Genomic DNA, 15,215 nt, shown 5'->3' on the forward strand with positions numbered 1-15,215 from the left:
AACCATACTAAAAAGCTCATTATTTAAAGACGGTGTTTTGCAGTTCTCTCAGGCTTTTCTTCAGTTCACTCTTCTTTCAGCTTCTCCAACTGGATAATTTCGATTGGCCCCGGTTCCACATTCTTCTTTCCACCTGTCCAAATTTCTGTTGGATTCATCTAGTGAATGTTTCATTCCAATTATTGTACTTTTCAGCTTCAGTATGTCCATTTGGTTCTTCTTCATAATTCCTATCTCTTTACTGATGTTCTCATTATTCATGCATCACTTTCTGATTTTCTTTAGTTTTTTTGTCCATCATTTCCCTTGCGTATTTAAGTGTATTTAAGCGTATTTAAGACACTTTACTGAAGTCTTTGTGTAATAAGTCCAAAGTCTAGACTTCCTCAAGAATCATTTCTGTTGATTTTTTTTTCCTTTGAATGAGCCATATTCTCCTGATTTCTTTCTGTGCCTTGGAATTTTTTGTTGAAAACTTGCATTTTTAATATTACAGTGTGGTAATCCTGGAAATCAGATTCTCCTCCTTCACCAGGGTTTACTTATGTTGAATTTTGATGGTGTCAGTCGTCTGTTTTGCTAAGCCTGACCAATTTCTCCTTGCATGGAGCTCACATATCCACCAGATGTGAAAGGGACCTATTAGGTCTTTTCCCAGCATGCATTCCATGCATTTGGGGTTATATATGGGGGAAGGGGGAATGTGAGACAAAAGTTGGCCTCTGCATTGGTCTCTCAGGAAGCCACCAGATCATAGTATTTTAAGAACAAAGTCCAAAGTAAATACCAGTAAGTCACACCAGGAATACAGGCCGCAGTCCCCACAGGTGCTACCCCTGCCACATCAGTGAATGGAGATGGTAATCCAGTGGGTAAAAACACCACTGCGTTCTCTTACCAAAACCCAACTGCCCTTTTCTTCATTAAGCAGTCTGCTAGTTGCCATAAATATTGGATCAGATTCTAGAGTTCCAAAAAGCCAATTCTACCACTCTTTGACAGCTTGTTTGTTTCAGTAGAGGAACTGTTCTTTTAAGGGCCATACTCAGCCATTTTCTGTGATGTCATCTAGAGACTGTGTTAACTACTTTTGATAGCTAATAAAAATATAGAAACCTGCCATGTGAGGAGCAAATATTGCCAGTCAAAACTGTAAGAAAGTAGTTGAGACCTGCACACAAGAGATGATCAGGTAAACTAGTAAGCTATGTAATTAACATTAGTTCATATGCTTCTTTACACTTAATATTTTGGGGTGTATATTTTTTTCAGCATGAGGTATGTCACTTCCAAGTGACAACGGTATGTGACTTTACATGTTATGTAAGAACTAATTATCAAATTTCCTCATGGCCAGTAACCACCAGAGGTTGCTAGTTACGCAGATGATTCATGTTCAGCTGTACACTTGAGAAGAATTCACATTTTTTTCTTCATACCTAATGTCCTTTATCTGTTCCAGGATATCACAGTACAGTTACCTGTCATGCCTCCTTAGGCTTCTCTTGGTTGTGACAATTTCTCAGAGTTTGCTTGTTTTGAAGACTTGCAAGTTCTGAAGAGTACTAGTCAGGTATATTGTAAGAGGCTCCTCTATTGGAATTTGATGTTTTTTTCATGGTTAATTAGAAGGGGGTTATGGATTTGGGGGAAGAAAACTCCATGTGTAAAATGCCGCTCTTATCACATATCAAGGGTGCATACCATCAACATGACGTATCACCATCGATATTAAACTTGATCATCTGGCTGAGGGACTGTTTGTCAGGTTTCTCCACAATAAAGTTAATGATTTCCCCTCCCCTTTCATGTTATGCTCTTTGGAAGGAACCCACTATGTGCAACCAATACTTACGGAATGAGGAGTTACAGTGAGTTATATTCTATCTACTAAGACCATCAAGTACCTACATAAATTATTTGCAATTCTTCTACGCAGAGGATACACATTTTAAACTCAGTCAATTATGTGATTAAAAGCTGTCATTCTACAAGATTCGATTAACATAATCACCAATATTTCCATTTATGCTTCCCCATTCTACTTAGAAATTAATTTTTACCAGTATATATGGATGCAAAGTCCTTATTCCTTTTATGAGCGTATTCTAGCCAGCACTATCAAAAAAATTTATAAGTTATTTAAATATTTAGACACACATGTATTCTATTATAACTATACTACAATTCATTTGAAAATTATCCTGATAGACATTGTCCCCGATTGTCATTACTACAAAGAATTCTGCAATTTTGCATATCTCTCCTGGTAAAATTGGGAGATTTTCAGAAGACAAACAGAATGATGATTCATTACAAAATTAATTTGGTGGATTGCAATTACCTTTTTCTCTTTTAAATAAAATGAAATAGAAGGGAATATGATAGGATAGAGAATACATCACAATAAGGTACTTCAGAAGTAGTAAGGTAAAGGATTGTTTTGAAAAAGTATTGTTAATTTTTCCCTATGTATGTGCATGTATACAAATATAACACACTGTAGTGAAATATCTATTTCAAACTATTTTCTGTACACATAAGTTTGAAAACCATCTCTGTTAAGTGGAATTGCTGGAATAAACTGTATTCTCAACTTCACAAGATAGTAGCAAAGTGTCAATAACAATTTAGATGCATACCGGCAGTATATGAGATTCCTATTTTCTCTAAATCCCCACAATTGACTGGCACTATCCTATTTACCTTAAGCCAATCTAAATAGGATGAAATGGCATCCTGTGTTTTGGGCATCTATTCGCCTTATTACTAGTGAGCATGAACATCTTTTCATGTTTTTACTGGCCAGTTGGGTTTCCTATCTTTTCAACTGTGTGTCTATATCTTTTGATCAAATAGGATTATAGTTGTTGGCCTTATTTCTTTGACTTGTACATTATATTATATGCAGGTGTATGTGTGTGTGTCTCTACATATATATAGAAACATGTATATACTTACATAAAAATTGTGGTGGTTTTTGTTAAATAGAAGTTTAATGCAACATAATTCACCAAATTTATCCTCTCCGGACTGAACTTTTCTGTTTTCTACGAGAAAATTTCTCTTGTCTTATGTCGCATACAAATAGTTTTAAATTTTTTTCACACGTCATTATCTAGAATGTATTTGTATATGGTGTGAGATAGAGCTCTAATTTTATGTTTTTAACCAATGGACAGAAGCACTAGTATAGTTACCACTTTAGAATGTATTAAGATAAATTCCACATCAGATACAAATACAGGCAACAAATTTTAAATTCAATTCTTGTCTTTGGCTATTCGTAATAAAAACTGGAAACGATATCTAACAAAAGGAACAGATACAGTTTTTATTCATAATGAAATACCCTACAGCATTGAAAATTAGTTAAGCCCACACCTATGCCAAGGACATACCTCACAAATATAAAAATTGATAAAGAAAAATTTTAAAGGGGTTGGCTGTCCTTTTCTCCCCATCACAGCCAAATTTTTTGAAAATAATATGATCTCTTTTTCCTTGATCTTCTAAATCTCAAACAAATTGAGACTTTGTTTCCATTACATCAGAGAAAGAGAGAGCTTTCACTAACATAATGTAGCCAATATTGCAAAATCCAGTGGCTTTCAGTCTTCCATCTTCCGTTCAGTTTGTGTCTATTGACCACGATCTCTTTCTTAAATAGCTCTCATTTCTTGGCTGTTGTGGACATTCCTTCAGTTTTCCTTCTACTTCTCTGTCCAAAGAAGAATGGTCTCTGTCTGGTCATTGCATTTTAGAGTTACTCAAAACTTGATCTTAGGCTTTTATTCTCACTTTTATACTTCCTATTGTTTTTAAGATTTTATTTTTAAGTAATCTTGATACCCATTGTTGGGCTCAAACTCACAACCCCGAGATCAAGAGTCTCATGCTCCACCAACTGAGCCAGCCAGGCACCCCTCCGTCCATGTAGGCTTTTTTGATCCACCCTTGGCTTCAGCTCGCACCTATATGCAAGTCTTACAAACAGCTCCAAATCCTTATATGTAACTCCAACCTTAACACAACCACTTGAGACACAAACTGAATTATGTTTAAAACCAAACTCACGATATCCCCCGTGAACCCTGTTTAGGTAGTAACCCTCCTACCTCCTTAGTGTTTACAGTCTCAGGAGATGGCACCACCTTGCACTCAGGTACACAAGAGAACCAGCAGTCATTCTTTACAACTTTTCCCTGTATAGCCACATATTACTTTTTGATTTTGCTTTTTTCAAAATGCAAATCTGAACATCTCTCCCCTTGTGTAAAACCCTTCAGGGCCTCTCTCCCATCCTAATCAAGACTAGAAGCCTTAATATGATTAACAAGGTGTTACAGGGACTGGCCTCTGCCTCCCTTTCTAGCCTTGCCTCAGGACACTCCCCCTTGCTTTAAGGCATCTCGCCACATTGGTCTTTTTCATTTAAGTGGCCTATGCTTCCTACTGTTATAGACCTCTGCATAATTCTCACTTCCAACCCACCCTCCATCCTCTCTCACTCCATTGTTTCATGACATCTGCTTGCATTTTCAAGCATTACTTCCTCAGGGACTATGCAGTCCAAACCAAAACCCAAAACCAGTACTTCAGTTTGTTAGTACATAGCTATGTCCTTTATGATTTGGATTAACGTCTGTCTCTATCACTTAACCATAATTCCATGACAGCAAGACAGGGTTTCTCCAGCACTCATTTGCTTAGTAAAGACTCAAATGTTTGCTGAATAAATTATTTAGGATTATCATTTCAAATGTACATGTAATATGCACTATAGCCACTAGAGGCTGCCTTGCTTCTCTTTTTATTCCTCCAGAAAACAGGAACTATGAAGATTAAGGATACTTAAAAAAACAAAACAAAATGAAACAAAACACCAAACTTTTATGCTTAAGTCACTTACTATACATAAAATGGCAGTGATTCCAAAATATCATCCTTTACATACTACCTATTTTATTATTTCCTAGTACATGTATATTAAATAACATTATTACTTAATATTTCTCTTTAAAGAGAATAACATTTTATTCAGATTTATTGAAAAAGAAAACTCTGTCATCGTTGAATCATTTGGAAACCTCTCAAAATAAATGAATAACTACAAAAAATTTTAAAACACCTACATATCCATGTTCCAATAAAAGTGATTTAGCTTATTCCTGTGGAATATTTACCATGCATTGAAAAACCATTAAAAAATTAGCCATTTCTAAAACTTTAATCAACCAAAAATTTGCATTTAAAATGTTATTTGTGGTTAAGACTATTAAAGCCAAAAATTATTTTTTAAGCCCTAAAATATTTGAACTGTTTAAAAGAAAAAAACAATATTTAACATTTCATTGCTAAGATACAAGCTTAGATGACTGTCCTCATTATTCAATGAAACTTTAGCCGTAAAGACCTACACTAATGCAAATTTTGCTAAGTAGAAAATTTCCCAACCACATTCATAATAAATTATCATAAGTAGCGATCAGCAATTATTAATATTCTGGTTTGTGCCACTTCTTAAACATTTTTATTGATAATTAAACCTTTGTGTATTGCAGAAAAGAAAAGTACTTACTGAGAAGATGGCCAGTTGATGTGTTGCGGTCTTGAAAGGTCATATAAACAAGTCCATGATTACAGGTTGTGAAGAAGAATCAGGAAACTACAGATTTGTATAGGAAGTCAATCATGGAAGCAATTCTACATCCAACTTCTTACAGCTCTCTGAGAAGACATATTTTAAATCTGTTTTCAAGTTACATCTTGGAAATCAGACCCTAAATTAAAGATATTCCCTTTGCACCCTACTGACTTGTTTTTTTTCCAGCTTTAGCTACTAAATAGTTGATATTTGTTTTATTTTTAAAAACCCCTCAAATATTTTCAATATATACTAATATTGCACTAATTGAAAACTGACTATAGTAACAACATTTATGGTGTACTAGGTACCAAGCACTGAGACAAGCACATTCCTAATTGTGTACTTTCATTACCCCCTTGACAGATAGATGTTAAGGGAGACTGAGAGAATTTAAGTAAATTTTTTAAGGTCTCGCAGCAAATAATAGGTAGAACTGGGAGGTAAACTCTGGGCTGTCCTACGTAATAAGCAAAAGCCTCTTCAGGGACCCTAAGTGCAGGAGATTCAAAAAAATTCCATTAGAGAGATGGAAAGACTGTATGTAAATAATCCATTTCCAATCATGCCCTTTCCATGCCAACCACTAGTCCCTCCCATTCCTCCATTCCAGAAATTGATTCCCTTTCAATCTCTCTGGAAAATTCAATTACAGTAAATATCAGCAATACTTTGTGCTAATAAATAGTAACAGGATACAGCATTAGCTATTTTGATACTATTTTCCTAAGATCGGGATCTTTTTTTCATATTTTTCTACAATGTATAGCACAGAAAAATATTTAGAATTTGAACATCAGCAGCTAACGTTCTATAAAAAATATTTTGAGCGGCGCCTGGGTGGCTCAGTCGGTTAAGCATCTGACTTCGGCTCAGGTCATGATCTCGGAGTCCATGAGTTCGAGCCCCACGTCAGGCTCTGTGCTGACAGCTCAGAACCTGGAGCCTGTTTCAGATTCTGTGTCTCCCTCTCTCTGACCCTCCCCCGTTCATGCTCTGTCTCTCTCTTTCTCAAAAATAAAGGTTAAAAAAAATTTTTTTTAAATAAATAAATAAAAAATATTTTTAATTCCTAAGTACTAACAGTCAAAAAAAACTTCTAGCAAAAACAAAAGAAAAAAAACCCAAAGCCTCATTCAAATGAAAATCTTAGTTTACTGAGTCTGGGTAAACTGAAAGCCGACACTTAACTGTTGGCGTACTTTTACACGTAAACCAATAACCTGACCTATGGTTATATAAGAATGCTCTATTTTTATTTTTCCACAGAGCTAAAGGAGATACTTTACTACTTCCATGTAACGTGTAACTTGCCTGATAACACAATTACTGCCACCTATTTATTTTGGTGCTTACAGGGAGCTATATACAGACAGAGAGGAAATTTAAAACCTTGCAAAAGCGGCAATCTATGGGTGAAGAAAATAGAAGCTCTTACGAATAGCGTTCCAATGCTGTTGACTGGAAACTAACATCCCTTTACCACTCGCAGGGTAATCAGGGAATGACATAGAAGATAAACGTGGAACTTCCAAACTTAGTATACTCTAGGTGCTAACATTTGATAAAGGAAATTAAAAGTGTCCAAAGCATCCAAGCTTTAAAATAATTACGTTCCACAGGCAATACCTTATTTCCAGCCTAAATGCCCAAGTCAGAAAGACTGCAAGGCATAGTGGGAGAAGAATGGCTTTGGACATAAGAAAACTGACTTTAAAGTTCCTCGGAATACTTCCTAGTGGAGTTGACTTGACCAAGCCATTGAACGTTTCTAGACTTCAGTTTACTTAGCTCTCTACTGATGGGGCTGCATTTGTGCAAACTGTGTTTTAAATCCTAAGTGCTCATTGAGCCCCTCAGGGCTTGTTACACAAGCCGAGGCTTTAAGAATATTTATCCACAGATACAAGGAAATCCAAAACCCAGAGTTCTACAGTCCAGTTACTTTCTCCACCTCCCACAACCCACCCTTTTGTGGCACCAACTCGGTGGCTAGAAGGCGGTCTTCCAGAAGTTCCAGCAGCCGGTGCTGTGGCCAGGCCTCCAGAGCGGGCAGTCACTTGGCTGGGAAAGAAGAGAAAGGATGCCAAATTCTAACAACTGCCCTGGGCACCTGCTACACGTGCGAGGGCAATGTCACCACCTGGCAGCAAACAACAGCAACAATAAAGTGAAAAGTATTACGGAAGCAGCGTGTCCGCAGGCGTGAGGCCAGTTTTGGTGCCATCACACCTCTGCGCTCTGGTCCCCGGGCTTACCTGGGGCTTAGCCGGGTTACGCGTAATCTCGGGAATGAGGCCTCTTCCGCACAAAGCTAGCTCTCCCGCAGAGTTACCCTCTGCCCCCTGAAAGGACAGCCAAGAGTACGTTCCTAGGCCACCCTCATAACTGCCCCTCAATCGCGGAACGCCCCCGAAACCTACCTGCCCAGAGGCTGCTCTCGCGATAATTCTAGGGCCCGTCCTTCGTAACGCCAGTCCCTCCCTCCTCCTCTGGCCAATCAAACAGGAGTGTGGGCGGAGTTTTGCCTTTGAGTTGGGAGCGGGCCTTTCAATCTTTGCTCTCTGGCGTTAGAACGGGCGGGGCTGGGGCGGGGCTGGGGCGGGGCGAAGGGCAGGACATGCACTCTTTCTCGCGAGACTGAAGACCAGGAAGACGCCTGCAGAGCCCGGCTGCTGGTGCAGCAGTGGCTGAGGCAGCGGGTGCTGCTGCATCCGGACCTCCTGCCTCAGAGTCTCCTCCTAGTCTCCGGGTGGGGAGGTGGGACGTGGCCAGGCCAAGGTTGTGGTAGTGCGCAGTGCCCGCTGCGGCTTAGGGGGAATTGAGGCTGAGGCCTGTCAGAGCCAGTCAGGGAGGCGCCCACAGTCCTGACAGGATAAGATGGCGGCGATGGCGCCTGGAGGTGGTGGCAGTGGTGGCGGCGGTGTGAATCCATTCCTCAGCGATTCGGACGAGGACGACGACGAGGTAGCGGCGACCGAGGAGCGGCGGGCAGGACTTCGGCTGGGTTCCGGGAGCGGCCTAGATCCTGGCTCTGCGGACTCGCTGTCGCCCCAGGATCCCGTGGCCTTAGGGAGCAGTGCGCGGCCAGGGCTCCCTGGGGAGGTGTCGGCGGCTGCGGTGGCACTGGGGGGCTGTGGGGAGACCCCTGCCCGCTTGTCCATTGACGCGATCGCGGCTCAGCTGTTGCGCGATCAATACTTGCTGACCGCTCTGGAGCTGCACACCGAGCTGTTAGAGAGTGGCCGCGAACTGCCTCGGCTGCGCGACTACTTCTCCAATCCAGGCAACTTCGAGAGGCAGAGTGGGACTCCGCCGGGGATGGGGGCGCCGGGGATCCCTGGAGCAGCTGGCATTGGAGGCGCAGGAGGTCGGGAACCGAGTACGACGTCTGGCGGGGGACAGCTCAGTAAGTGAACGCAGCCTGTGTCTCTGGCGAGGTGGTTGAGATTGTCGGGCAGGTAGTGAGCATTAGAAACGTTGTAGAGAGAGAGCTGGAAAGGGTGGGAGTCCTTGCGTGGAAGCAAAAGGATCTGGCAGCGACTCTTCTCTCTTGTGTGCCTCCAACCTTGGGCTGGTCTTGCATTTGCTCCTGGGTTCCCCTGTTGGCGTTGGTATCTAAAATATCCAGTTTCCAGTTCACTGGCTGTTACGGGGCTACAGAAGGCTCCCTTGCAAACTGGTTTATCGCTTTAGTCATTTTTTCCTTTTCCTCTAATCTCCTGAATCACCACTACCAGGAAACTGTGTTTCTTAAATTGCGCGCAGTAAGTCTTTGACTCAAAGTCAAGCGAGAGCAAAGAATAGGAAATGTTCTCTCCGCAAAGTCAGATCCTCTAAAGACCCTTTGTGTTTGGAATGGCTTTCGCACTCAAAAATTGGATTTCCTGCCGCACAAAATGTGTTCTGTTTAACTAAGTCCATTCAATTCCATTTCGATGCCTTAATTTCAGTAGTTTCCAAAATTGCGAGAAATCTAAAGAGCAGGGCGGTGGAGTTCTGCCTGTAGTCTATCTCGTGATGCCACCACCTCGCAGGCTTTTTTTTCTCTGCATAACGTAGGAATTTACCTTTTTACCAAGTTGCAATCATTTTTAGCACGATAAAGTAATTGTTTACCCATCTGGCGTATATTTATAAGCGTTTCTTGCGGCTTGAAAACCTACTCTCGAGGATGTATTCTGCATTACTGGTATCCTCTTCTGGCAGGCAACTTAGATTTTCCCTTACTAATGGTGTGAGAAGTTTTAGTGTGTCAGATGAGGCCAACTGGAATTTACTAAGAAAGGTTAAATGTACGATTTTTAAACTGCAGCACAATTGATTGTTTCGTCTCTCCGTTCGCATGGTGCCAGAGAATTCTGTTGCCAAATCTAGACACGGTGCAAGTGCAAAGAGTGCATTTTCCATCAGGGTAAATCCTAGGCAGATTTCTCTCTTTGATACGAAATTTTCTCAGTAGGTACAACTTCCTTACTCAGTATGTAGGATAATCTTCTTTTCAGGAAGAGCTGTTCTGGTTGCTGGCCGGCCTAAATGTCTTCTTTGTAAATGCTTCCCCCTCCTCCCCACCATGTTTAGTTAGTTGCTTGTGTCTTTTTTTTTCCCCCTCAGTGGCTTGTTTCATTGTACTACTTGCATATGTAAACTGTGGTCTTTAATTGTTTTGTATTTGGTTTGTTGACAGCATCAACAAATGACAGCATCATTTTTTAGATAGGTACTTCTTGAGGGACCTCTTTATACCCTTCACACTTTGTATAGTCCCTAGCCTATTGTTGAACGTAACTTAATTACATCTGCTGTTTTTCTACTCTATTAATATAATGAAATAGGTTATTCTTTACTTTGTGACTTCGTTCTAGTTGAAAGAATTTCTTAGCCTACCTTATTGCGGCTTGATATCACTGTTAACAGTGAAAATTTCTCTTTAAAACTTTCTGTATATTGGGGCACCTGGGTGGTGCAGTCGGTTAAGCGTCCGACTTCAGCTCAGGTCACGATCTCGCGGTCCGTTCGAGCCCCGCGTCGGGCTCTGGGCTGGTGGCTCAGAGCCTGGAGCCTGCTTCCGATTCTGTGTCTCCCTCTCTCTCTGCCCCTCCCCCGTTCATGCTCTGTCTCTGTCTCAAAAATAAATAAAACGTTAAAAAAAAAAATTAAAACTTTCTGTATATAGAAATAGTTATATTTAGGGGGGCCGGAGTGGCTCAATCAGTGGAGCATCTGACTTCGGCTTAGGTCATGATCTCATGGTTCGTGGGTTCGAGCCAGACATCGGGCTCCTTGCTGTCAGAGCAGAGTCTGCTTCGGAGCCTCTGTCCCCCTCTCTCTCTGCTCCTCCCCTGCTCACGCTCGCTCTCTCTCTCAAAAATGAATAAACACTTAAATAAAAAAAAGTTGTATTTTTGATTTAAACTCTAAGTAGTATTTTCAAGTGAATACAAAGGACATGAACAAAAAAGAAAAAAGTAAAAATTATCAGTAATCTCACCAATGATATTTGCCTTTCCTGTCTTTTCCATTCATATATATTAAAAAACTAACGTTGGATTAAATTATTTTGTATAGCTTTATGTTATTTGACAGGCACTTTTTTATCATCAACTTTGATGTAAGACGGCATACAACAGAATGCACCTATTTTAAAGTGTATAGTTTGATGAGTTTTGAAAAACTAATCACTATTGCAATTAAAATATAGAACATTTTTATCATCCTCAGAATTTCTTCATATTTCTTTGCATTATATCCCCAGTCCCACCTTTAGACCTCCACTGATCACTATATAACAATTTTGCAGCCTGGGCACTATCAAAATTTTGGGCCTGATAATTCTAGAATGTTTAACAGGATCTCTGGCCTCTCTATCCACACTAGATGCCTGTAGCAACCATTCCTACTCCACCTCTCAAGTTGTGACAACCAAAATGTCTCCAACATTTGTCCAACAAATGTCTCCAACATTGGAATGGATGGCCAAAATTCCCCAGATTAGGAACCACTTCTATACATAAGTTTTGCTGGCTCTAAAATTTCATGTAAATGGAATCATGGAGCGCATATATTCTTTTCTGTATGGTTTCTTTTTGCATAAACACATATTTTCATTTCATTTGGATAATACCTAAGAATACAATTGTTGGGTCATATAGTTACTATATACTTAAGTTTATAAGAAGCTGTCAAACTGTTTTCCAAAGTGGTCGTACCATTTAGAATTCCCATCACCAGTGTATGAGACTTCCACATCCCCTAAACACTGTTTTCAGGCTTTTTATTCAACTTCTTCTATGAGAGATTGGTGGTATCACGTGTGTTGTGTTGTTTTTTTTTTTTTCTTTTTTCCCAAATGTTTATTTATTTATTTTTGAGAGAGAGAGCAGGGGAGGGGCAGAAGGAGAGAGAGAATCCCAAGCAGGCTCCTGGTGTCAGCACAGACATGGGGCTGGAGCCCAGGAACCTTGAGATCATGACCTGAGCTGAAATCAAGAGTTGATCGCTTAACCAACTGAGCCACCCAGGCGCCCCTCATTGTGGTTTTAATTTTTGTTTCCCTGAGAACTAGTGATGCTGAACTCCCCTTTTCCTGAGCTTTTTGCCATTAGTATATTTTCTTTTGTGGGAAATGTCTGTTCATGTCTTTAACTGAATTTTTAAATTAGGTTTTATATATTCTGGACCCAAGTCCTTTATTAATATGTGTTTTGCAAATACTTTTCCCAGTATGGTTTGCATGTCATTTTTTAAATTTCTTCCAAGTCCAGTTAATCAAGTTTTTTCTTTAATGATTCATGTTTTTTGTGTCCTAATGAGAAATATTTGCCAATCCCAAAGTTGCAGAAATTTTCTCCTACATTTTCTTCTAGAAGTTTTATGGTTTTAGCTTTTGCATTTAGGTCTGTGATGGCAGGACTGCACTTCAATTAAGGTTATAAAAAAAAGAACTATTTCTTAAATATTCTTTCTATAAATGTGCAAACATAGCACAAGCTTTAGTACAGTTTAAATACAAATGCGTTGTATATATCAAAATATCAGTGCCTATAAATTTCTTAATCTAGTTAGAAAATAGATAAATGCTAAAGTAAGTCTGTAAGACTGTGCTTAGTACCATGTTTTGAAGATTTTGACTAAGCTCTGCAATGCACAAATTATATTTTAGGAATTCAGAGGATAAGTGTTCCTTTAGGATTGGACTACTGCCTGTTTTTAAAAATCCCCTATGTTCAAGTTTAGTGTGTTGATTATTGCTAACTGGATTATGATTTTATAAAGCTCAATAAGAACGTTTTGGTTGATTATACAGTGTAAAATAGTTTGATAGTTTGGATTATCTAAAACATTAAGTTATTTTTATTTCTTTTTTGCATATATTTTGATTGATATATATCAATCTGAAAATTTATCATACTTTGGAATATTAAATATGTAACCAAAAGTAGTTTCTTTCATTGATGTCTAAAAACAGTTTAATTTTGCAAGATTTACTGAATTATTTACCTAAAAGTCTGTTGACCTTAGGTAAATATTATAGTATGATAGTGCTTCTAAAATACTTAAAGAAGTCTTCATACTGTATTTAATCTTTTTTTCTTGACTGAAAGAGTAATCCATGTTTGTAAAACATTCAAATGGTAGAAGAATTTTATGGTTTGAACAGACACACACCATTTATATTTTTTCTCTGTATTTTTGCCAATTGGGCCAGAGTAAACTTCCATTTAGTAATTGTTTTGCTTTTCAATTAGATTGCAAGATAAAAATTATGGCAATGTCATTGATTAACACTGAGCAGATTGTAGTATCTTTGCCAGAGGAATGCTGGTTCCACTTTGAAGTTTTAGAGCACTGATTGAAATCGGACTGTAATTTCAGAGATGAGCCCAACTTTTTTTTTTATTTAGTAGAGACAGTAGGTGATCAGACGGAGAAGACAAATGACTTAATGCCTGTCAGTAATGGATTTCTTTTATTCTATATTTACCATGTCTTCAAGGTTTTTTTTAAATTTTTTTAAAATGTTTATTTTTGAGAGAGAGAGAAAGAGATAGAGTGCTAGTAGGGGAGGGGCGAGAGAGGGAGCCACAGAATCCGAAGCAGGCTTCAGGCTCCGAGCCGTCAGCACAGAGCCCGACCCAGGGCTCAAACCCACAAACCACAAGATCATGACCTGACCTGAAGTTGGACTCCCAACCGACTGAGCCACCCAGGCACCCTACCCTGTCTTCAAGTTTTTATAAGGTAGCTTGTCAAGAGGCAGTCATTTATGATTGTGATAATTTCACTTGTGAGTCTACAGCTCTCTTGAGTCATTTTCCTCCTTTTCAAAGTTTTCTGTTTCATGATCCTACCTGTCTTTTCTCAGAATTCTCAGAGTGCATATCTCACTGTGTTCAGTATTCCTTTTTCAGTATCACCAATGCTAAGCTGTCATGATGACAGTCTTCCAACGTTCCCATCTTTTTCACTTTACAAAGTACTTCCTCCCTCATTAGGTTGAAATTGGGTTTAGTGCTTCCTCTGGCTTCTGAGAGAAAATATCAGTAAATATTGCTAAAATATTTCCAAACTGTTTCAATAAAATAATTTATTAGTTTCACTGCTTTTAGCGAATGAGACTTTCCACTATTGTCTAGACCATATACGTTCCTAAATTTATCTGTTGTATAACTGGCATTTTTCTTGCCAATGCCTTTCTTGTATCAAAAGTAGTCACATAGTCTCACTGGCTAGCACGGTGACTTGAATATAGTTGCTATTCAATATCTTATGTTGATCAATATATTTATTAAATTGTATAATCAGTTAGGATTGTGGGAATCCAAAAGATGTTTAATGCAGGTCCTTGAGCTTATGTTCTTGGTGAAAAGGCAGCAGGACTAACACATGAAAAAGCTATAGAACAGTGACACAAATAATAGTGTAAACATTCAGATATAGAAAAATTATTGCTGATTGTGATGATGAAATGGTATTTGTGGAGAAAGTGGAATTTTGAATAAATAGTAACTTTACTATTTGGCCATATTTAGACTCTTTATCGTGAGTGAGGAAAAGGAAAAGGAAGTGAGGGTAAAGGAAAGATAATATTTATTTTATATTTTGCCTTATTTAAAACATCTGGGACCATGCTTACCATTATCTGGCTCTCCACTAAATAAAGTGATTCCATTTGGGTACTTGTAAAAATGCAGTATGATATTTCAAGCCATTGTGGTATTTGGGCTGAAAGGAAACAAGATAGGGATTTTAATCAGAGAAAGCAGACCTTATTTCTGTCAGAAATTGAAATTATACTTTCTGTTTTTCAAAAAGAAAGTGATCTTCAGAATGTATGCGTGTTTTTTTTTTTTAAACTTGATTGGAAAAAAACCTAGAATTAATGTAATTTTCATTTTGCTTAGTATTTTTAGGTCAAAAACTAAGTTTGGTTAATTTGTTTTTATATGGCTTTAAAAATTTTTTTCTTAAATGTTTGTTTATTTTTGAGAGAGAGCGAGAGACAGAGTGTGAGCAGGGGAGGGGCAGAGAGAGAGAGGGAGACACAGAATCCGAAGCAGGCTCCGTG

The 15,215-nt window shown here is 38.8% G+C and overlaps 2 protein-coding genes across 11 annotated transcripts in view; one reads left to right on the forward strand and one right to left on the reverse strand.

Annotated features, from left to right (window-relative positions):
* Nucleotides 1–8,080, reverse strand: part of PIGN (phosphatidylinositol glycan anchor biosynthesis class N) — a 104,467-nt gene extending 96,387 nt beyond the window's left edge. The window contains 2 exon segments of the mRNA XM_045459723.1: nt 5,582–5,730; nt 7,906–8,080. The gene's annotated coding sequence lies outside the window, so the exon portion shown is untranslated.
* Nucleotides 8,081–8,292: 212 nt separating this feature from the next.
* The window catches only part of RELCH (RAB11 binding and LisH domain, coiled-coil and HEAT repeat containing), a 116,146-nt gene continuing 109,223 nt past the window's right edge, over nt 8,293–15,215 (forward strand). For 5 of the 10 annotated variants that reach the window (XM_045459404.1, XM_045459409.1, XM_045459410.1 and 2 more), the window contains exon 1: nt 8,295–9,056. In XM_045459404.1, the coding sequence (XP_045315360.1) occupies nt 8,528–9,056 (529 nt within the window). In that variant the 5' untranslated portion in view covers nt 8,295–8,527. Of the gene's footprint in view, nt 9,057–15,215 lie in introns of all 10 variants that reach the window. The other 5 variants (XM_045459411.1, XM_045459412.1, XM_045459405.1 and 2 more) reach the window with 2 other exon arrangements.

Source organism: Leopardus geoffroyi, chromosome D3, assembly GCF_018350155.1.
Source record: "Leopardus geoffroyi isolate Oge1 chromosome D3, O.geoffroyi_Oge1_pat1.0, whole genome shotgun sequence".
NCBI lineage: Eukaryota > Metazoa > Chordata > Mammalia > Carnivora > Felidae > Leopardus > Leopardus geoffroyi.